Raw genomic sequence first — 23745 nt, forward strand, 5'->3', positions numbered from 1 at the left:
ACAATATAAAAGCTAAACAAGATGGCTGAAAAACAGCAAACACATTTCCATGTATACCTACTTTCTGTGTGGCTGAACAAAGATTTGTATACAATTATTAAAAAAAAAAAGTAGCATCTGAACATACCACTGTTCCTGTCCCTGAGGTGGTCAACTTCCCGCACAGTATTAATTGAAAGATTGTTTATGACACTGCCAGGAGTGACGTAAGGGTCAGTTTCAGGGTCAATGTTTGGATAACCTTTCCATGGCTCACCAGGACGAAATTCTAGGAATAGAGATTCAGAAAAGAAGCTTGTTTTGATCTTTTACAGGGAACAGCTGTCTAAACAATACAGCTCTTAATAATGACCTACAACCCAAAACCTCTTAGGCATTTCATTTACTTAGTCTTCTCTTCACCTTATTCACTTCATTTCTTGCCAAGGTAAAATTTCAAAACAGGGAGATATACTTTGTACAATAAAGTTCCTAGTTTCAATTTTGGTTAGTTAAAAGCACATCCTTAATGGTCTTCTGCAGGTTCCTTTTTCTTTCCCCCAACTTGTAATGACCAAGGAACCCAGAAGAAACACTGCTGAATAGTAAGAAACATGCAAAGGGTAAGTATTGGTGTTGTGTACCTGGTGGCCAGTTAACACTGCTAGAGCCATTAGGCGATTTGGCACGGGGCCAGCCATCCCCAATAGATCCAGGAGGACTGGCTGGTGAATTACTGCTGTTCATAAAGTCATACGGAACAAATGGAGACTCTTCCAGCCTAAAACCACTTGAAATAGCACCTAGTAAAAAAACAGAGCAATCATATTTTTCTTAACCAATCTCAGAACTATGATCTCTATTGTGCAGATATAATCAATAAAGTTATATACTAGGTAAGGATTTAGATCTTGAGTGCAGTTATGGGCAAGCCCAAATGACACAGACAACCCACAAAACATCTACAAAAATGCTTCTTATTAAAGAGCAACTTTACACCATTTTCTAGGTCTGACCATACAAATCAGATAATCTCAAATTCATGGTAATATATAAGAACAGCTGTACTGGGAACCACCGAAGGGATGTCTAATGTAACATCTAATCTCTGACAGCAAACAATGAAAATATTGAGGAACAGAGAACATAGCAAACACACTCCAAACATTTCTCCAGCTATCTGCAGATTTGACTAAAAATTAGAATTAACTAAAAGATTAATTCAAAAGGGTAAGAGCATTCTGAGAGACCCAGCTGGATGATGGGTGGTAAATACATTCCTAGATAGCTCTCAAGAATGGGAGTGGTCTTGGAAAAGGCACCTACAAAATCTGATGAACCTTTTGTTACAGTGAAGCTCTGTCAATTCTATTCATAATCCAACCCCCCTAAAACCAAAACCCAGCACAACACCATTGGAGCAAGGGATAAGAGCACTGTACACAATCTATTTGATTCTGTGCCAGCCTGCAAGGAGAAGTTTTAAAGTTAGCAAGCAAAAAACAAGAATCATCTATCGTTCTGAGGGAACAGAAGACTAACTAGAGACTCAATAAAATATAGACTTCAAGTAATCAAACTTCTAACACTATTCAGGAAACATGATCTACAGCTAAAGCAACAGCAACACCTCTGATGATGATCAGATGAAATTTAGAATAAGCGAGTGCAGTACCAGGATATCTCCACTAGATGTTTAAGGCACCAAGCCATTTCATAGTACTAGAACAGCTGACAAGTCTAAAAATATCCAAACAATCTGAAGACTGAAGAGTAATGGGAAACTGGAGACATTTTATAACTATCTTTAGATGCAGAATCTTTGTGCTATAGACTCAAATTTTAACTGGATGAGATTTCAAGCAACAGTTGAAATGTCTTAAGAATCCTGACTATGGGAATGAAAAATGAAATAAACGAACCTGCCTAGTCAGAGCGCAGCAATGCTAGTACTCTGTCCCATACAAACTCTCCACATTCACGCACATTCATAACCAAAACCTGTAAAGCATGTCAGGCATGAACAGAATGTGTGTACCCAGACTTAAATCCCCATAGAACAAAACTAAGGCCAACAGGGTGGGAAAAAAAAAGCCTAGAAAAGCTCGAGCTTTTCTTTTATAAATATGAAGCATTCTAATCCACATTAAGTGATGCTGACACTTACAAAAGAAAAGCCTGCTTTAAAAAATGAATTCTGCAAAGAGTTTCTATTAAATCCCATCACAAAAATCACTTCACTTTAGTTTAAGTAAAGACATTCAAGAAAACTATGGGCTGCTGTAGAAGATGAGCAAGAGGTTTTGGCACAGACAACACAGTAAGAATTCTGATAGCTAAAAGCAACACTCAAAAATGTGACAACTGTAAGACTAAACATAGCAAACAGAGAATTTATACACACAGAGGATTTGAAAATCTGACACATTATGTCACGTATTATCTAATGACACTTAACATACCATGTTTGCTGGAGTTTTGATCTAATGACGTGTTCACAGAAATGCTGTCTACTGTAGTCCATTTCCTCAGTCGAGATTGTGGCTCTTTAATACTGTTCATATCCATGTTTACATTCAAGTTTGAGTTCATTCCTAAAAACATATATAGCTTATGAAAGACCAGCTAAATGCTTTTCTTCTGCTAACTACTACCATTGTCCTCATCAACTTTTAAGAGCACATTACTATGGTTATTTCATGCTTCTAGCTCTCCATTTTTGAGAAACATTGTAGCACTGAATACAGTGAAATTACTACAAACAGAAGCTAAGCTAAGCGATGCAAAGCACTCTGAAGTTCTCAGCTGATGCCTTCATGCAAAAATATGTCAGTGGAAGAAGCCATTGAGGAAATCAGAAAAACTAAGATGTAGACATCAAAAAAGAGTGTCATTTCTAATACCAGTCTAGCATTAGTACAACTATTGATCTCATCTGTATGACATAGGAACACTGTATCTTGAAGAGCTACGCTCAGCTACAAAGACACTTCCTGCAGAAGGGTGTGCCTGTGTCCCTGCCTATTCAGCAAAAATTATATACTGATATCTGCAGTTAGAACCTCATCCCGTTCTTGAACTATTCGGCAGGACACCTTGCCAGGCTCTGAACCACGCTGGGCAGAGATACCTAAGCACCCTGCACGGACCTACACAGGTAATACTACTCCTGCCCCCAGCTATATTTGTCCTGTTCATACTGAGTTGGATTTTAATATTTGGTAACAGAAAACAAACAAAACTTGTCTTTACCTAAATTGCAATCTGCGTTTCAAAAGGTTAGTCTGCCAGAGAATCAACATAATACCAATCCCAACCAGTCCAAATACCTCTTGAGAACCTACTACTTTGGGCTCAATGTGCCTGCACTTTTGACTTTGGCATATCTGCACTCATTCTAGGTCTGCAAGAATTCTCAATTCGCAACCATACTTGGTTGATTCTCGACCCCTTGAATGTATTTACTTCATTTCTGAAAATAAACTACTACAACATTTTCACTTAGTGTAAGAGATGGCAGGCAAATTTCTCAAATCTTAACTATAAACAACTCTCTCCAGTACTGGAAACTGATGATTAATTTTGTTCCCAAGTCACCATTCACTGCCATAAAGAAGTTATTCTTTTGAAGAGGCATAATTAGAGTATTTGGCAGAAAAATGTATTTTTAACATTGGAGATACTTAATTCCATAAAAGGGTCAGGATACAACTGTAATACCAGCCAGCTGAAGAGAGGGATACCCCCCAAAACTTCTGCTTCTCACGAACAAAGGCCTAATCAATCTGGGCAAACAAATTCAGCTAACAAGAATGTAAACAGGGTTTTCCTGCTTTCAGTCCTAAGTCTGCTAATACTAATATTAGGACACAGAGAAAACAGCATACCCTCAAGATTTTCCAGAAGCCAACTTTCCGAGCTCAGCTCCACCTCACATGACTATGCTACTACGCTTTGTGCACTGGAAGAATGCTGCCAATACTTCTCTTGGCCCAATTCTTCACTGAAGTGTGAAGAAATTCCAGCAACCTACTATTTCTTCTCTTAAGCCCTTCGTTTGTAAACTAAGTGTTGCTATACTTGCTTATATAAATTGCACAGTGCTACTCCAAAGGGATCCCAAAGCAGTCTTACATATACTGCAGGTTCTTGAAAGGCAGCAATGATAAAGGTGGGAAAGAGCTGGCTTAACAATATCACGCAACAATTCAAGGAGAGAGAAATTATCTCTAGTAGAAACAAAGTGAATCTAATATTAGCAGGATGCAATTACTCAGTATGAAGCTTGGCAAGAAAGTTAAATATTTCTTTTGTTGGAACCAACACAGTGCCTCTAATAACTAAGTGAAACTTCATTTTTTATTCCTGGCCCTTTGAATGAAAGCAGTAGTTAGACCTTGATGCCAATCATCATCAGCAACTATTAAGCAGCAGCCTCGACTTAAGACTTGCCACAAGCAAAATTCCACTGTGCCACATGCAGTGTAATAGCATGGCCTGCGCTGATTCACTGATTCCATAACACTCCACCTATAAGCACAAGGATTTCAGCAGCAGTCTTTAAATGAACAAATTTTTCTAAAAAGGGCAATGAGAATGCAAAGGAAATCAGCCCAAAAGAAGTGGCAGGATTAGAACAATATGGAAGAAAAGCAAACTGAAGAGGAGGAAGAAAACAGGGATAAAAAAGGAGGGATAAATGGGATACAGTTGTAGTAAGTGTAAGATAGCATTGAAAAGGGGACCTAAAGTAAGCAGAAAATATACAAGCCTGGAATTTCTGAAGTAGAAATTGGACAGAAGCCTGGAAATGTAGGCATAAAAAAAAAAAAAAGGACATGTTTTTATTTATAAATGTTCCAATGTTTTGCCTGAAATGAGACAATCATACTTTAAAATTGAAAAGCTAAAAACTTTCTTTTATAGACTTAACCATTAGAAGGGAAATTAACATTTTGTTCTAGCTATGCAGTTCTAGATTCAGTGAAAATATTTTTGAAATCCAAAGAAGATCATTTCAATGGATTCTTCATATGGATTCTGCTTCTAAAAGTCCTTAAGCCCCAGGAGCCACAACTGTAAAAGGACTTCGTGGCAGCAGCTTGGGACCCACAGGATAAGAAAGAAATACAAGCGGATAGAAATTCTACAAGAACTTAAAACATTTTGTACTTAAATGTAACTACCCACCTCTGGAAATTAGTGTTTAAAATTCTCTAGAGAACAAGGATAACTGGATGAGCACCATAAAGAATTACTACTGCCCTTAAACTTGTAAATGCTAGCAGGATTACTATCACTGTTGTTTTCAGAGGAGGAAAAATCCAGGCAAAGTTAAAAGGCTGTGTGTCCTATGCCACATAAGTGTCAACTGACTGCATTAAATTAGCATGGAGAAACGCACCTAAAGGAAAGCTGCTGAACGCATTTATTGGTGATGGCCCTTTTTGTAGCTCAGGAGTAGCATGGGGTATGACATTCTCAAGGAAAGATTTCATGGTGGGTTGATGGAGTGACTGCTGCTGAGAGGGTGGAGTTTGCTGCTTCATTAACAGGTTTGGATCAAGCTGACGGGACTGTTGCATCATCTGTTGCTGCATACTAAGAGATCGACCCTTAAAAGAAACAGAGCAGTTACAAAATAAATAGGCAGAATTTCTTCCACATTAGAGAAAGATGGTGAAATACATCATTGTGGCTTGTGCTTTTTAGCATGGCAAAACCCAGCCAAGTGCACTCTTATAGTTCAAAACTTGTCAAAATCCCTTTCATCTTATACACATTTATACAATTTTTAAACAAGAAATTCAGTTCAGGAATAACAACAGTTTATTATAAACTTTTCAAACTATCTTAAAGGTATTCATTTACCTGCTGCTCCTGCTGTTGACGACCACCAGAAGGCATGCTTCTTTGATTCTGCGCTTTTTGCTGCTGAGCCAACAACCGCTAGGAGACAGTGGGGGTTTTATTTTTAAAGAACAGTTTATAACTGAGGTAAGGTTCTACTTAAGACTTCAAACAGAACAGAGAGCAACTAGCTTTGTTAGCTTACCTGTAACTGGGAGATCTGAGAAAGCTGGTTTAACTGGGACAGTTGATTCAACATGGCTACCTGTTGTGGGCCAAAAAGTGGGCTCAGGCCACCGTTGTTTGGTGCATACTTCAGTAATGATACTGGAACCTGCAAAATGGACCAGTGTGAAGAGTGACTATCTAAACTTTTATAGAAGAATACTGACAATAACATAAGCAGTTAGTTATACTAGGGATAGAATATCATAGCCTGCGGTTAACAATTGCCTGTTTTCTGAAACACAGATCAGGCCAAAAAGTTTTCAAATATTTACAGAACAAATATCAGCAACACCAACAAATGAAAAGCAATTTACTAAAGCAGCATTTTGGTTAGTTTCTTCACAGAATGTGCAATAGACTCAATTACCTGAGGGGATAGTAATGGAGGAGGCACTTGAGCACGTGGATTAGGCTGAGATGAATTAAGAGGTTGTGCTGGAGGCTGCTGCATGCTCCTGGGCTGTGCTGCTATATTACCAACACCAAACATACTGGGATTGCCATTCTGGAGAAAGGAAGGGCAGTTAGGGACAATACACATCTTCTGCTACTTCTCCCACCCCGATACATTTGTATTAGAGGTTAAACATATCAAAACAGTAGCTCAGATGTTATATCAAAAGGTATTAAAAGCTGTCAAGTAACATGCCAAGGATATGCACACAGCCTTACCTGTCTAACAGAATTCAAGTTTTGCATACCCAGCCCTGCTAGGGAGCCAAGGGCTTGGTTAGGTAGTGCACTATTTGAAGGGGGAAGCTTCATGTTTTGATTGGACATAAACTGCATGTTTTGGGACTCGTCTGCTACAATGCCATCCTGATTGGACAGACAAACCGATGCGCAACAACCAGCCAGCAAGCAAGCAGAAGGGAGAAACCATTGCCAGGAACAGAAGGGAAGAGTCACATGACAGTCCAGCATCAGCAGGAAATAGGCAGAAAACAAAAGAGATCAGGTTAGTGTTATTTGCACTGCAAATGTGCTATAGAAAGTGCTTAGTATTATTTACCAGCAAGTTAAAAAGAACAAAACATGTCTTACAGATTAACAAGAAAGCCCCAGCTTTTCTCTCTACTAAATGCAGAAAGCTAAGGAGCACACAGATATTTACTTAGAATGTAAATCTGAGAATGCTGTCTGAGTCAAAGAAGTTTGGAAGTGTCCATCAGTTAGGCAGCTACTAACCTTATCAAAGTAAGGACCGCGATCCATGGAAGACTCTTTGGAAATCTGAGGACGAGAACCAGGGCCTTTTCCAACCACACGATTGTAATCTCCAACATTCAGGCCATGCTTATCCATCTCCATTCGCTTATCTTGCAATATCCCTTAAAAAAAAAAGTGAGACACATGACCATGACATTGAAAGATCATTTAGTTTTCCAGATACACTGGAAATGGGTTTATGCTTACAAAAAGCATAAACTTTATTAAGCAATTTTTAAAATTTATCTTTCACCATTGATTCTACTGGGCAATCTAGAAGATCAAAATATGAACAGTAGTAACAGACTCTGTTTAATGCTTTACTGCATGTAGTGGCAGAATTGCTTTCCAAGGGGATATTTTAAATTCTAATTTAAAATAGTTTAAATATGAAGTTTTCCAGTAATATTAATATTTAAATCTGAAGTGCAAAGAATAATTTCTTTACACAATGTAGAGCATGAGCCAAAAGTGAAAATACGCATTTTAAAACTGCATTTAAGAAGTAACTATAATAAAAGTTAATGCTACAATTCTTCATTAAAAATCCTATTATTATAAAATATCTATTTATTTCAATTATTCAATATAATTCTACTATTTTTAATTTGCTAGAGGAATCATTCATAACCGTGAACAAATTCAAATAAAAATAACTATTCACAAATGATTTTACCCTCAAGTTAAATACTTCCCAAAGAATTGTTTAGTATTAACATACTTCAGAACTGAAAACGTGTTTCTGAGAATGAACCACAATGAACGAGCGTGGTATTATGAACATCTTTGTCTATATTTAATAAAGTTAACAAGAACATAACTAGATACTTATATTAAAAAAGTGAAATTGTTCTTTCATGCCAATTCTGTATGTACAAGGTTAGCCTGATTTATGGATAAAGTTACAGTAGCAACCAGGTGATTCAGGTATGTAGCGTTATTCATATGCACTTTTTTTTTTCTTTAAGGGAATGAAGTTTTTTTGTAAGTAATTTACAAAAAGATGTATACTAAAAAAGAAATTAGAAAAGAAATGCAAAAGCTTTAAAACCCATCTAGGCTTTTCCTGTGCTCACCTCCAGACATGTCCATCTTATTGCTCTGTATGGTTTCCTCTGGTGATTCTCTCTGAAGTAATAAAATGAATCATGATTATTTAATAATAATCTTTTTTAAAAATAAAAGAGATTCAAATACACTATTTCAATTCAAACCTGCAAGAAAAAAGAAATATCAAAACAAAGTAGATGCGATTTCAAAATATTTCCTCCCAGTATTTGCTACCCAATTGAAAACAGGTTTCTTCACCAAAATACCTATGTAACAAAGTACAACAGGCTACTGGATGAATATCTGGGTAGTGTTTAAGGAAGTGTCTTTATCAGTAAATAGGTCTTTTGTATTGAGGAATTAAAGAAAAGGCATGGGGACAGTGGGGGAAACAACAGAAGCAAAAGAAAAACATGACAAAAATAAACACTAGACAATTAAGCACTTTCACCTTTGTGTGTTATAACTGACACTAAGAAGACAGTGAAGCCAGCCAAAGGTGTAATACTTACCGAAAAACTGAGATTTGTGAATTGCTTAATGAACGGATTGATCCATGTCTCATCTTGCTTATTTCCACCTTTCATTATTCCCTTAAAAATAAAAAGGGATTCCTATGATACTTGGTAGATTTTTACCACCTATTGCTTAAATTACATCGTAAAATGTTGTGAGCAAAGATTAAAGACCAATATTACTCCACTCAGTGCAGGTCTCAATTCTGACTTAGTGAAGAAACAAAAGTGCAAAAACCTTGACTCAGCCTTCTATGAGAATTACTTTACAGAACAAGAAAGTAGTTCTTAGGAACCCTTTTTTTCCTCTCCCCTCCTTTCCATGGCCTACTTGCATTCTTACATTTGGGCCTGACGTCTAACAAGCCAGAATTACCTTCGTAGGCATTTTTTTCATATATGGTGGCCAGTTTAAAGATGGGTTAGCTTCTTGTGATGAACTGCTATTCCACATTCCAATCTCTACATCCTCTTCTTCCTCCCAGCTGGTCTGACGACTGCCTGTCAATGGCATATCATCCCCACACCAGCTATCTTGCATAGATTTAGGCCCTGGATGCAAAAAAACAAACAAAAAACCACCACACTAGCACTTCAAACAGTAATCTCAATGCAAGTCAGCTATTATGAACTAAATATGCTACAGCAAACTAAAGTAAAACAAGTATTATTTAACCATGACAAGCTTCAGATTACTAACAGTCTTGTTGGTGCAGGGAAGAAAAGAGTTACCCATCTGCAGCTACAAAAATGGTATTAGCATCAGTGTCAACTGACTGCCCTCAAGACAGACAGAACTTAGCTTTGTGTTTATGTCAAGATACAAGCCTTCAAAAAATTCAAGTATAAAGCTTCTAGATTGGTATTGCACCTTCCTCATGTATCTTTATGCAAACACGATGAAAAAATACTCACCAGGTTTATTTGAAGCCTGTTGACCAAGAGAAGCATTTCCCCAGCCAGAGGTGCCTGCTGCATCACTGATGGGTTCTCCCCAGCTAGTACCAGTATCCATGGGTTTACCCCACGCTGAAGTTCCATTATCTACAGTAGTGGCTGGAGTAGAAGGCTCTCCCCAACCTTTTTAAAGCAGTACAAGTTACTGACATGTTTCTGAACAGGATTTAAAAGAATCAAGTAATTTGCTTTTTCTAGACTCCTAACATACAATAAAAGGCCTGTTAATACAACTTATATTTTCCATCAAGGTAAATATTGCAACTGCAATCTGTTCCATACAAAAAATGTCAAAAATACAAGTTCCATCTGTAAAGAATTACATTTTGATTATACAGATTTCTAAGATGTTAAGTTCCTAAGAACTACTCTTTAAATTTAAGCTATTCTTCACAGTTGAAAAAGAGGCAGAGCACAAAATACTTCACATAACATGCAGAAACTCATCAACAATTATCATTAATCACTGCCTCCAAATCTACAAGATCGGAAAGCCTGATCTTGAGTCTAAAGCTGCATTAGCACTTTATTTGTACTGATAATGATACTTACTTTCTGAAGGAAAATATTCTTAAGGAATATTCTCTTTATATATATATAAAACCTCATTGCCACCTTCCACTTTCTACTTTTAAACTAAGATATTGTTATGTGATGTAAGAACAGAAAAACTGTTTTACAATTAATCAAAAGCATAAATTTGCGTAAAATCAAGTCTTACCAGAACCAGAACTGCTCTCCTTGCTAGACATGGCACTTGAAGACAGTAGCTGCTGATGTACCTGTGCTTGCTGGTCTGAACTGCTGCTACTGTTTGGGACATTTTTATTCCACATATTCACATTTTTGTAGTTGTATTTGCTTGGGTCACCCCAAGCAGAAGTTCCATCATCAATTTCCATTTTACGGCGTATTGATTCGGGGGATGGCTCCTCCCAGCCGGTGGGTTCTTCCTCCTTTGCTGGTGTTGGCATTGGTCCTCCCAACCAGCCTGACCCTGGTGGTTTACTGGTGGCAGATGGTGCTCCCCAAGATCCAACATCTTGTTTGTTCCATTCTGGAGAGTTGATTGGCTTTGATGAATCCCCCCAGCCTTGAGGCTGATTGGATTTAGGAGGGTCTCCCCAGCCCTGATTCTGATTAGACTTTGCAGGCTCATCCCATCCTGACGAATTATTTGGGTTTGTACTACTGCCTCCCCAAGTAACAGAATTTGATTTACCTGGCTCATTCCAGCCAGATACTGATCTGTCACTGTCGCTACCTCCTGAACTGGATTTCTTGGCCTCACCCCAATGGTTATTTCTTGAATTTTCTCCCCAGCTCTCACTGGCAGAAACTGCCCAACCCTGGCTGGCCTTTTGTCCATCTGCCCATCCCTGTTTGATTTTCTGTGCATCATTCCAAGATGACTTTTCCTCTTTGCCACTTCCCCATGATTGATTGCTCTTGACCATTACTGTAGCAGCAGAATCCTCTTCCCACCCCCCTTGGCTGTTTGACCCTTTGGAGTCTCCCCACCTTGTAGCAGACTTTGGATCTCCCCACCCTGATACAGATGAGGTATCATTATTAATAGGGCTAGGTCTATCCACACATCCCCCTGAGCTGGAAGTCTGTGTCACAGAGCCTCCCCAGGCCTCTGTCCCATTGTCAGTTTTTCTTTCACCTCTTGGTGATGTTTCGGTATCCCAGGCAGTGTTCTGTTTGATTGGAGTCTGTCCCCAACCAGAGTTGGAAAGGACACGTGGATCTAAGTCAGTTCTGTTCACTATACTTTGGAGTAATGCATGCTGGTCAACTTTTCTTCTCTCTCGAGTCTGTCCTTCCGTAGTTGCTCTATCTTCATGGCATCCAGTGCTCTCCGTACTACCTTCACTGTCCCCCGTACCTGTTTTGGCCCATGCGCTGTTCTGCTCAGTTATCTGAGATGCAGCAGAACTCTGGCTGTTAAGGTCATCCTCTTCAGTAGATTTCCATCCGTTTGTAAACTTCCTACTATTTCCATTTACACTTTCATTGGAATGCTGATTACTAGGCAGTTTACTCCATTCCCCATTTGAAATGTTAGTGCCAGTGTTTTGTGCAGGGTTGCCCCATCCTCTTCTACTTCCGCCAGCACTTGCACCATTTCCACTTCCCCATGGCATATTCTGGGAGTTGACTGTCCCTGCCTCCCATACCCCTCCTCCTTTATTCCCATTGATTTGAAAGTTAGTGCTGCCAGGCCCACTAATGCCTGGCTGCATTAGAGTTGCATTCACAGTGTCACCATTAGCTTGGCTGTTTGGGCCTGAACATTTGTCTCCAGAGTAATTAGAACCATAGGCACCCCATGTAGTACCGTAAGATCCACCACTTTTCACCTCACCATTGCTAAGATGAGAAATGGAAGTGCCATTCGTAACTGGAGAGGCCTGAATCTGAGAATGATTCATTGTGCTCACACGCCAGGCCCCATGCCCTGTATTATTAGGCAGTTCGTTAATCTGCACTGAACCAGCAGAGTTTGGTAAACTAGAGGTCATAAAGTTAGTAGTGTTATTTGGTCCATTCATTTCAGTGTTAAGGTTTTGAGGTTGCCCACTGAATGAAACCTTCCTTGTACCATTTACTTCAGAATCACAATTTTCCTGAAGGCTTCCCCAGGAACCATGGGCTGAACCACCCACTTTAGAGTTAATACTCTGATTATTAGATATCTGACCTATGGTACTGCACTGAATATTTGTGCCAGAATTACCACTCCCTACAGACCCTTTCAGGGCATGTCCATTGTTCTCCAATACAGGCCAGGCACCATGGTTGCCATTTGAATTCAAAGTGCTTGGATTTAACCCTCCATTTGATGAAGAGTTTATGGTGCCCCAAGCATTCATTCTATTGTTGCTACTTTCAGATTTGCTGTCAGGAGCATCCACAGAAACTTGACATGTGCTTATCAGGGTTCCATGGGATAAACCCCACGGCCCATTAATACTTCCATTACCCACATTATTGCTGTTGCTACCAACCACAAACTTATTTTGAGAACCATGTCCAATGCCATTTCGAATGCCATCACTTTCACCACCTGTGCTCCCTGAAGCCATTATAACGAGGTTTCTCTCTGACCCAGAGCTAGAGGCAGAGTCAGTGTCCATACATTCTGATGTCAACTCTGGGTCACTGCCAGTGATTGATGGCCATGCTTCTTTGTCAGAGCCGTCTACAATAACTTTATCCCAGTTTGTGCTGGAGTCACTATTTGAAGAGACTGGTCCCCAGTGAGAATTTTCATAATGGGATCCTAGACCACTGTGGTTCAGATCTAAAGAGAGGAAGAAAAGTCCCAGAGCATTATTATAAATTCAGTATTATTACTTCATTAAACAGAAGAGAGATAAAAGTATAAAAATACTAAGTCAAGAATTATTTTGCACATTTTAACATGACAGTCAGAAGTTATGAAAAAAGCTTTACAGTACAGCTGTTCAAAACAATTCCCCATGCATTACTTAGAACACTTCTCACTAGCATGCGAAGTTGCACTTTTACATGAAGCATGAAGAAACACATCTAAAAGGCACAGTTCGTTCTTACCAGAGAAATGGCATTAAAAAGAAAATATATCGCCATATGCAAAATATTTTATGAAAAAACTTGCACATTAAAAACTACAACAGTATACAAAAATCAAAGAGATTCTGAAAGTTAGAAATCTAAACAGGATATTAAACTGACCCAGTAGTAGCAATTGCTACGTGACAACAGCCAGAGAAACAAAGAAACATCATTCAAAGACACTATGTAAGATTTTTTTTTAAGTACAAGATTATTTAAGATATTTTCTTTTATACAACAACCATCACACACACAAAAATCACAAGGCCAATCTTAAGAAACCTCTGTTTCAGCAGTACAGATTAAGTGCAATGGCTGAACTGGTAATTCTTACTTTCATTTACACAAGAACTACCATACTACCATTTCTTTTTCAATAAATAAGCTGATCATGTGCAGAACTCCGGAAGAAATGCATCACAATTCGCTTATAAACTTTTCATAGTTAAGTATATGCACTGTGAAGTATTTGCTACAAAATAAATGCTGTCAATTTTTGTTCTTTGAAATGCAGGAGTTCTGTGATTCAAGTCCATTTATTATTTGAGTTAGTACAGTACTTTAAAATACCCAAGTTTTACCATATTATGCTGTCTTGTGCTCCTTAAGCCTTACTATAGAGACCTAAATTTTCCACCCCTACCAAATTGTTAAATCAAACATAGTCAGACAGATGCACCAGAGGACAAAGCTATAAAAGCATGAAGCACGTGACAAATAGTAATAAAGTCAACAACTACTCACTTCTAACAGAAGTCAAGAACAGAGTCTGTCAGTGGAGTTTTTTTTACTTAATATTTGCCTGAACTGAAAGAATAACTGTACTGTACATGCTTAGTTGCTGTGTAGTTAGCGAGCCATGCTTCTCCACCCATTAAAACATTCATTTTTTTAAAAAAAGAAAAATAGTCTACTTTTCCTATAACAAGTACTTTTTTGCCTTTACTTCGAATATTCAAAATGCATATACCTGAAGATAAAAGGAAAAAAGTTTCTGAAGTTCCTGCTCATTCTTAATGGATTTTTACAGCATATGCAATCGTGCCTTACATCTGACTAGTAAAAGATGGTCATTTTGATGGAATGCCTTTATGAAATTTCACCTACAGACAGAGCCAATAGTAGTGCAAGATAGAATTATTAATCCTCCATTTGTCTCAAAAGCTGTTTTAAAGACATTTAGGGGCTGGCTACTTTTAAAATATTACACCAATTTATGAGCTTCTCATGTTTCCAAGAAATACATTTTAATGGTGAAGCCTGAAAGGAAGCTGCTACTCTTGCCAGTTTCTCCCTTCTGCTACAAGGGACGCCAGTTCTGCACGTCAGTTGAAGTCCCAAGCCCTGATCCCCACCAATCCCTAAGGCACAGCTCAGTAACAGGTAACCAAGTCGCAACTGTTTTATTAAAAATGTTATTCAAATTGCCAGCTACTTAGCAGAAGTTAAACAGTACACAAGATAGGACCTTTGGCAATAGCCCAGCTCTCAAACAAAGAAAGTATCTAGAGATATCTAGAGATAATTTGGCAGGAGCCTGTTCTTAGTGTTCTGAATCAACAACAAAAAGAGCTGATATGGTATATTGTGTAAACACGACTGACGGACCAATCTGAAGGAAAGCATAGCTGCTGTAGATTTAAAAAAAGACCTTGCTTCTGTCTTTCAAAAGGAGTTTGAGAACACCATGAGAAGCAGAGAACCCAGGAAAATCAACATTATTTGTCCTAGAGCTGCTTAAAGAAGGAAAAAAAAAAAAAAAAAAAGAAAGTCTAGCCAAAGGCTATACCCTATACCTCAAAGACTACATAGCCTGAAGTAACACAGAACAAGAATTACCCAACCCTCGCACCCCATCCAGGATGATGGAAGGTTAAGAGAGTCAAGACAATCAGTTAAGTTTCAGATGACAGGTAAAACACAAGAAACAAGGATGCTGGCAGAGGATGTTGGAAGAAGGAACTGTGGCAGTAAAGATCTGCAGTAGGTAGAAATAGGGCTGCAGTGATTAGAAGCACTTGGCAGCTCCACAGTCTGTTAGAACAGAACAGAATCACACGGCATCCTCGGGAAAACAGGGAGACAGTCATTCAGGTGAACATAACCTGGAATCAGCCTATTAATGTGCCACTGGAAAAAAAAAGATCTATAGTATCTCAGCAATGGTCCTACAAACCCTCAGATTTCAAATTTTGTGCTGATATTTTATAAAACAACATTCAACCTATATTAAAGAACAATCAAATTTGAGAGTTGTTTGCACCCCGCCATGAAGTCAACAGCATCAAAAGCTGTCCTAATAAAACAAAGTCTTCATTACATAACCATCATCCCAATAACACGATCAATTTTAAAAACAGCATGAAATAATACATGTGGGCAACCAGACTGCCTGAATTCAATGTGAAGGAAGAGAGACAGATTATGACTACAGGCCAGAGTGAAACTGTAAACCCTAGTTTGCACAGTAGTAGAATACATAAAAAGCAAGACTGTATTTGATTAAAATTCTATTATGATAATTTAGATACACAGTTTGTAACAAGCACAATATATCAACACGGTATAATGATTAACTTTTAGTCATGCAGAACCTTATCCTATTACATGTAAAACTACCTTGACTAACAACCTTTCCTACACATAACCATGTGCTGGTGACTTCTTGCATGAGAAAGTGTTCTGAAGTATTCCTATTTAAATCCCTGAAACCCAGGAACTCCTAAGATTAAATATAAAAATAATGAATAAGCAAGCTACTATCTCTGACTTTTTCACACCTGACAGATATCACAAAAACACCCTCAAAACCTGAAAAATCACAGTTTATGATATACTATGTCTGGTGCACAGCAAAAACAGCCAATAACAGTCTGTAGTTCTATTAGTTTTCTCCCTATAACTACTTAGAAACTTAAACTGAACTTTTGCTGTTTGAATACTGGGCAAAAGATTTACACAAACTCGAGCTTCCTGAACTTCAGTAATCTGCTAAAACTTTTTTCAGTAATTTGTAATTTAATAACTTAATGCACTGTAATAACGAATTAACTCCTACAGGTTTGCAGAAATCAGTACATATTGTCTAAGGAGAACTATTTTTTTTTTTTGAAGTACCATCATGTAGTTTAAATTAAACAGTAGGACTCAGAAGCACAAATTAAGAAATACCTGAATTTTGCTCCCTCTGTCTCCTTTTGCAGTTACGGTATATATTGGTACACAGAGAATGCCAATACTATACCTTCCCAAGTGTAGTACCTTCGATCCTTATGAAAAAATTCACTTCAGTAAACAAGCTAAAAAGCACATTTGTTATGAAAAGACAAAAGCAAAAAATTAAAAACTTTATTTGTTAACGTCAGGTATCTGTTTCTCCGTGGTAGAGCAGAAGGTCCTGAAGTCTGTTTTTGTTGTCTTAAGTACTCCAGCCCAAGAACTAATACCTGTAGCTGTTTGCCTCTGAAATAGTTTCCCTACTTGCTAGTGCAGGACAGGAAAGTCGTCAGTACAAGGATATAGTGTCCCTTTACACTTAACCTGCCCAACTGGCGGCTCTCCTAAAAGGGACAGTCCTTCACTCTCTCCTGTTTCTTATCCCAGTATGGTTTTGGTCCCTTCCTTGTGCTGGATCTAGCACTGCTGCAGCACTGCGGTGAGTCAGGACAGCTCTCTGATGCTATGGAACCCCCCCCCAACAACAACCACTCTCCCCTCAGTTTTCCATCACATGAAGAAGCTGAACCAACTCACTACGTGGCTAAATTCAACACAAGGGAAGAGAGGGGAGGAGAGAGCAGGACAGGAGGATTAACGCTGTCCCTTTCAAGTGCAGTCTTCAACAGAACAGATACAACATGAAATATTCTCCTAAGCAGTCTGTCCACGGCAGTCTATTGAGCATAAGGTGCTGCCAGAAACAGACATTTCAAGGCACTGTGTTACTGCAGAGTACTTTGCATGGCACATTCCCAAGCCCTCACAGAGCAGTCACTCCAACGATTGCTTAAAAATAAACAGCAAGTGTTCTTCACGATCTGTTATCTAGCAAACAGCATACACCGCTGTAGGTCCCCAAGGACGCGTGCCCCAGCAGAAGCCTGGCGTTCACAGGAGGAAGGCCCACAGACTAGAACTGCAGGGACTCAGTTTCCTCCACACTGCTGTGAAGTGTCTCTGATATAAAAGATAGATTATTCAATTTAAGACCACCAAGAGGCAATTTATCATATAAGAGAGGGAGAGAAAGCAAACAAGCAAGCAAGCAAGCAAGCACCCACTCATAGTATTTTAAAATAAAGGTGCCATACTCAAGGCTTCCAATAGCTGTCTTTTTCCATATGAATTCTGATGCACTTTAGAAAATTAAAAATCTTTAACCAAATGCAATATGTAAAGGCACAAAGAAAATATACTATTGAAACACATGCTATTGAAAAACAGATATGCCAAAGAAGGGAAAAAAAAAATCAAGACAGAATTGTGCGAAACACATAACTACTAAAAACACAGATGTAGTGCGAGACAAACATGAGATTTAAATAGCTATGCATCACCTGACTGGTTAGGGGAGTGGCTCACCAAGTCCCGAATGGGAGGCATGCCTAAAAAAAAAAAGAAAGAAAAAAAAGAAAAAAAAGAAAAAAAGGCAAGAAATTACAGAATTGTTACTTAAGTAAACTAGGTCTTTGAGAACAGTCCCCAAACCACTCATTACTTTTAAACCATTTATCATCATCTCTTTTTCAGGAAAGATTTCTCTTGAAAGAGCCATCTCTCAGTCTTACTAATCGTGTCAGTGACAAGCAAGTTCTGAATCAACCCACCCACAGCTCTGAAAGATGGGAGAAGGGAAGATACATTGATATCAAATTTAATTCTAAGTACTGCATGCAGAAAATTAATTATTAACAATTTTGCTACTTTTACTAAGTGTTTCCACTACTAGTTAGTTTTTACACATTTGACATTTTAATTTAAATCAATTAATTTAAGATGTCCTTAATTTTGAAAGCTTAATTTATAGAGAAGAGAGTAAGAAGTTACGCTCATTAAAACCCAAACCAGTTAATTTCTGACTGTATTAACTGCAGAATTTTGAGGTCAGCCCTTCAACTTCAGCAAGTCCATGTCACTTCTTTGAACAGTATACGTCCCCTACTGGAAGTCATTATTTTGCTACTACATACAGCAAACAGAAATCACTGAATACAATCCAACTTGGATTTAACCTAACTGTGTTCATACTGAATGTCCATGCACCACTCTTTCATAGCTTCTTCCGCCTAAGTTTCCTACAGGTTGGATATGACATAAGATGTTGTAGAAGTTTCAAATACACAAATTTTAGAGTTGGATACACTTTTCATTTCCTCCTCCCTTCCCCCTAAAATAACCCAGGAAAAAAAAAAAAGTTACAAGAAGAATCTTTCACTTCCAAAATCTCCTGTTTTAACATAGTTTTGCAGCTCCACTGAGTGGAGCAAAAAGAAAGTGAGACCCACGCAAGCCAAAGAAAGAATCCAAGTAACTCAGCCTGATGAAAGTCAGGAGTCTGACGGCTCGCTTGTCTTTTGTTCTGTCCCACAGTCACAATTACTGCTGGTAAATATTTTAGTTCACTATATGAATCATTTTATGGTAGAATAAACAGCTAACTCTTCTGGTGTGTTACAAAGGATAAAGGCAAACAAACATAAAGTAGCATTCAAGACTTTCCATATGAAGTTCACAGATGGGGGAAAATTTCAGGAAAGCAAACAACTGAATTTGGTAGGAAAATGTTCTGATAAAAAGCTACATAAGTGCAGATTTCTTAAAATAACCCTCCTGGTGCAATGAGACTGTATCTATTTTGTAAGTACTACATGACATGAGCTTCACTTCTAAGTTTTTATTGAAAAGATATGCCAAATGTGCTAAAAACAAAAAACCAACAACACAGGACAACCCTTTTTGAGCTTCACTCCTGAACAAAATAGTAATTCTCAAAACAGAAGATCATTGTCCATAAGAGATAAAAGCAAAAAGGTTTCTGTTGTCAATTAATATAAAAAGATTCCCTAATACCAAAGATATAAAAGCTTACCGTGGCCAAGGTAATTAAAAGAGGCCTGTAAATACAGCAGTATTTGTGTTCTCTTGCCTTTACAAAGCACCTATCAAAAAGTTACAAGTACAGTAGCAACTCACAGATAGATCCTACTTAGGGATCGGTCAGAGTTATATTAACAGATAAAACAACTGGAGCCATTACTGATTTCAGCAATTTTCAATCAAATGTTTCAAGCTACAGTTTCTGTTTTAGCCCCCAAATATTGTGCTGAAAAACTCTAATGATGCATAAGCAGATGAACAACCCCTACCCCTGGGTAACCCAGAGTCAGAGGGGCACGCAGACAGCTCTCCCCTCTTCAGCCATTCACTTTTATTGTATTGCCACAAGTCTGCTGAAGTTCTTAGATGCTGAAAATTTGACAGATCTCAAAGCCAAAATTCAGACTTTTGACAGATCAATTCCAAAGACCATAAAAATTACTTAAAAATAATAAAGAACTTCAGGATCTTGAAAGATACTCTGTTAAAGCATAAAATTTGTTAACTCAAAAGGCCTGCACATGGTCAGCCTTTCAAAATGAATGGACCTATAGATACATCAAATTGCATGACATCTTTAGTTTGAGATAACAACGACAGTACCTAAAAGTTGCCTTTGGTGGCTAAAATAGGAACTACGGAGAGCAAGCGTGTAAGACTAAGACAGGCAAATATTAATACTATTTACTTTCAGATTCAAAGGTCATCAAAAGATATTAAGTTACTCTTGCATGCTGCTGGACTATGGTCATCTCCACATTAATTTACAAGCAATTCATTAGACAAGATTATTGAAACCATTACAAAAATCCAGCACTGAAAAAATATTTTCATTTGCATTATCACCTTACCTACATATCTCAAAGAATATTACAAGCAGTAACTCTCGAGATCTCTAAACCAGACATTGTTCCTGATTATACTAGAGGAAAAGTATCTTTAAATCATACAGGTACATGGCACAAAGAAATGCAACTGTGGCCCCCAACCCTATTCATCAATTTTGACCTTACACACGACAGGAACACCCTGAGTACAGCGCACACAGTTAAGAAGAGATCTGACAGTATGCTGACTGACAGGATGTTACAGCTAACGCAAACATTTCTAGAAGACGGGAAAGTAGTTTGGCCAACCTTTCTCTCTCCTAAGAGAGAAAGCTCAGCAGCTTTTAGTTACCAGCTGGACACACAGACATGTTATTGAATAATATATTAACTGTCTGAATTTTATCAAAGAGCCAAACTACTCCTAGTAGAGCAGTGTCTCCAACACTCGGTAGAGTGTTACTACCAGGGACATAATGACATCTCCCAGCCTAAAGATTGTTCAACCACAGTAATACAAAATCTGCACAAAACCAAGCAGAATGGGAAGACTGCAACACACAAATGGGAATCCAAGTAATTACATACCAGGGGGTGGGGGTCACAAAAGAAGGGAGATAGATAGAGGACAGTACAGGGAGATAGAGGACAGTACAGGGAGATATTCCTCAGGATATAACTAAGAAGTTTAAAAGGTTGTTTGAAGGGTGACTTTAATTTGTGTGTGTATTCTTATTAGAATCACTACCTGTTATCATACAATTTGATCAGTAGAGGATGCATTTTTGGAGAAAATATTTCATCTTAAAAGAAAGCAAGCATATGAAAGGTTATTTCAGAACCTCACTGTAGCCAGGAACATAATTATACAAGTGAAGTAAAAAAGTAACTACTTCACAAAAATTACTACTTGGAGCAGAAAAAAAGTTTTATCAGTGCATGACAAACATAATACTGGAAAATAATATTCCTCCAATGAGCACATGGATAAGCTGCTCTCAAACACTGTTTACAGAATCTTAAAGTAGTAGTATTCAAAATGAAGATAATCAGAACAGCATCAAGGCTATTTTTCAGAAATCTTAAAAGAAAATTCACCTTTTTGTAACTAAAGTGGCCTAGAAATCATATCCTTTGTAGATCACAAAATACTAATTTTGAAAAATATTGGGAATTCAGTAAAATTTTAAAAGAAGCTACGTGTGGTAAAACAAGGGTTGCATCATCACTGCTATGCGCATGTCGAAAACCAAATTCAATTACAAGTATCAAAATAAGTAAATATTTGTCCACATTACATGTTTTTATGCAGTAATACCAAATTCCTTTGCAAAAACTAGATCCATAGAAGCAAAGCTACTTTTTTTCCCAGCCAAAAATAGACTGCCTTTATCGTCCCCCAAAATTCAGTAAACTACATATGCTAGTGAATTCACTGAAATGCAAATTATGCACATCTAAAGGATAAGCTTTATTATGCTTTAAAAGTTATTTGAAGCATATTATTATTACTATTTTGGCATATTGTTGGTTATTTTGGCATACCAAGCCAAGATGGCAAAGGACACCAATACTTAAGTAATCATAAAGGTAAAGGCTAATCAGTTTTGTAAGACAATCAAGCTTCAGGAAGGTGAAAAAACTCTGACCTAAGAATGAAAAGCATTTTTTGGTATTATGAACAATTTGTGTCCTATTTATATCTCTATATAGGGGAAAAAATGTTTTGAGATGCTGTTCAGAATGCCCTGAAGATTGACTGAAAGACTTCTTCCTGAGACCTGTGTATTACAAATAGGTATAAAGATATTCTTTGCACTATGACCATACTTGGATCAACTCTTATGACAAAGAATGAAAATTCAGAATGTATAGTAGTAGTCACCTTTTCTTCAAGAGCTGTTCAAAAGCAGATATACATCTATCACATGCCACTGGCAAGAATGAGTAACTAAGATGCACCAAGTTTCAGACTGAGGTAGCACAAAGATGGCTGAAAGCATCCTGTAGCATTTAACATTAAGCTACAACACCGGAGAATACCTCATCATGCTACAGCTGACATTAAAAATTTAAATAATATTATAATCAAATATTTCATTAATAACTGAGTTTGAAATATTCAATTTTAATTAAAGGAAAATCGGGTACCTCCCCCTCACCTGGCTGTTTTTTGCTGCTGTTCGGCACTTCTCCGTTGGTCACGGGCTGCTTATTTGTGACAGTACTGCCTCCCGATTGGCCGTTTAATACTTTAGGAGTAGATCCCAGGTTTGCAGCTATAACTGGTAACTGCTGACCTCGTTTCAGAAGCTGTTTCTGTTCCTGGTGTCGAAATCGTGGTGGTACTTCACGAGGAGGGTATCGAGGCAAGGTCTGCTGCTGCTGATTGTTGGCTGTGGCCCGCTTGGCATTATTATTAGTGCTGGTTACTGTGGAAGTGCCGTTAGAGGTGACAGGCTGAGGCTGGCTTACACTTGTCTTTGTTTGTTCTGGCACTATCCCCACCCCCAAAAAAAAAAGTTGAACAAAGTTATTCATAAGAACAGTAATTAGAAAAAACTGAAGACTAAGAAAATATTCTTAGATGTGTTTACGTATTAGGTAATGACAGCATTTCTCAGTAAGTTTGTAACTCGCTGTCTGTTAAAAACTGTTATTCCATAATTGTACGGCTTTAACAGCACAGTCCTAGAAGCAGAAATGCGCGTGGCCACCATTCCTACCAAAGTCTGCAGCTGGAGTATGCTGCTACTAACAAACATGCTACAGCTCTTAATGACAAATCGGCACTATATCAGTTTGTACTGGCATTTAAACCTGATTTAAAGAAATACTCTAAGTATGAAAAAACTTACTTTAATGGGAAATTAGTGTTAGATATACAAAAATATCTTATGGTATCAACACTAAAAAGAACATGAGATAAACAGGGACATGCAGAACTCTTTGCTAAGAAGGGCCTGTTTCAGCAACCCTAACATCCAGATGGAAATGTATTCAATACTCTCAAGCCAACCTGCTGCAGCAGAAAGAGCTAGTGGGACAAGCAGCCACCATACACGACATGACTGTTTGCCTGCACTGATAAAAAGCTGAATGCTCAACCTGAAGTCCAAATTATCTTTCATGGTCTCGACAGCCTGGCAACTTCAAGGCAAGATTAAGGCCAAATAACTTGCAGGAGAAGCTATGTGTGACAGAACACACCAAACCAAGATGCTCAATAAAGAAACAAATACAACACCCACTAACCACCCCTGGAGCAGTATAAAAGCAAAGATGGTAACTAAGGAAGTGTTCAGGTTTAGGTAACTGATTAGTAAATCAGGCTTAATGCGAAGGAAGGAATACTGTGAGCTACCGGATGTGTGTTTCCCAGTGTCGCCGCCGTAATAAAGAAGGCAAAATTCATTCATCACAACCACTGT

The 23745-nt window shown here is 38.1% G+C and overlaps 1 protein-coding gene across 9 annotated transcripts in view; it reads right to left on the reverse strand.

Moving 5' to 3' along the window:
* The window catches only part of TNRC6A (trinucleotide repeat containing adaptor 6A), a 96523-nt gene that overhangs the window by 5064 nt on the left and 67714 nt on the right, over positions 1–23745 (reverse strand). For 5 of the 9 annotated variants that reach the window (XM_064520002.1, XM_064520001.1, XM_064519999.1 and 2 more), the window contains 15 exons: positions 22477–22812; positions 17948–17995; positions 10510–13098; positions 9747–9911; positions 9208–9383; positions 8829–8909; positions 8343–8394; positions 7246–7388; positions 6425–6562; positions 6035–6163; positions 5851–5928; positions 5384–5594; positions 2442–2573; positions 624–782; positions 128–268 (listed from right to left, as the gene is read on the reverse strand). In XM_064520002.1, coding sequence (XP_064376072.1) covers positions 128–268; positions 624–782; positions 2442–2573; positions 5384–5594; positions 5851–5928; positions 6035–6163; positions 6425–6562; positions 7246–7388; positions 8343–8394; positions 8829–8909; positions 9208–9383; positions 9747–9911; positions 10510–13098; positions 17948–17995; positions 22477–22812 — 4578 coding nt within the window. The remainder of the gene's footprint in view (positions 1–127; positions 269–623; positions 783–2441; positions 2574–5383; positions 5595–5850; positions 5929–6034; positions 6164–6424; positions 6563–7245; positions 7389–8342; positions 8395–8828; positions 8910–9207; positions 9384–9746; positions 9912–10509; positions 13099–17947; positions 17996–22476; positions 22813–23745) is intronic. The other 4 variants (XM_064520004.1, XM_064520000.1, XM_064520003.1 and 1 more) reach the window with 3 other exon arrangements.

This window comes from Dromaius novaehollandiae, chromosome 14 (genome assembly GCF_036370855.1).
Source record: "Dromaius novaehollandiae isolate bDroNov1 chromosome 14, bDroNov1.hap1, whole genome shotgun sequence".
NCBI lineage: Eukaryota > Metazoa > Chordata > Aves > Casuariiformes > Dromaiidae > Dromaius > Dromaius novaehollandiae.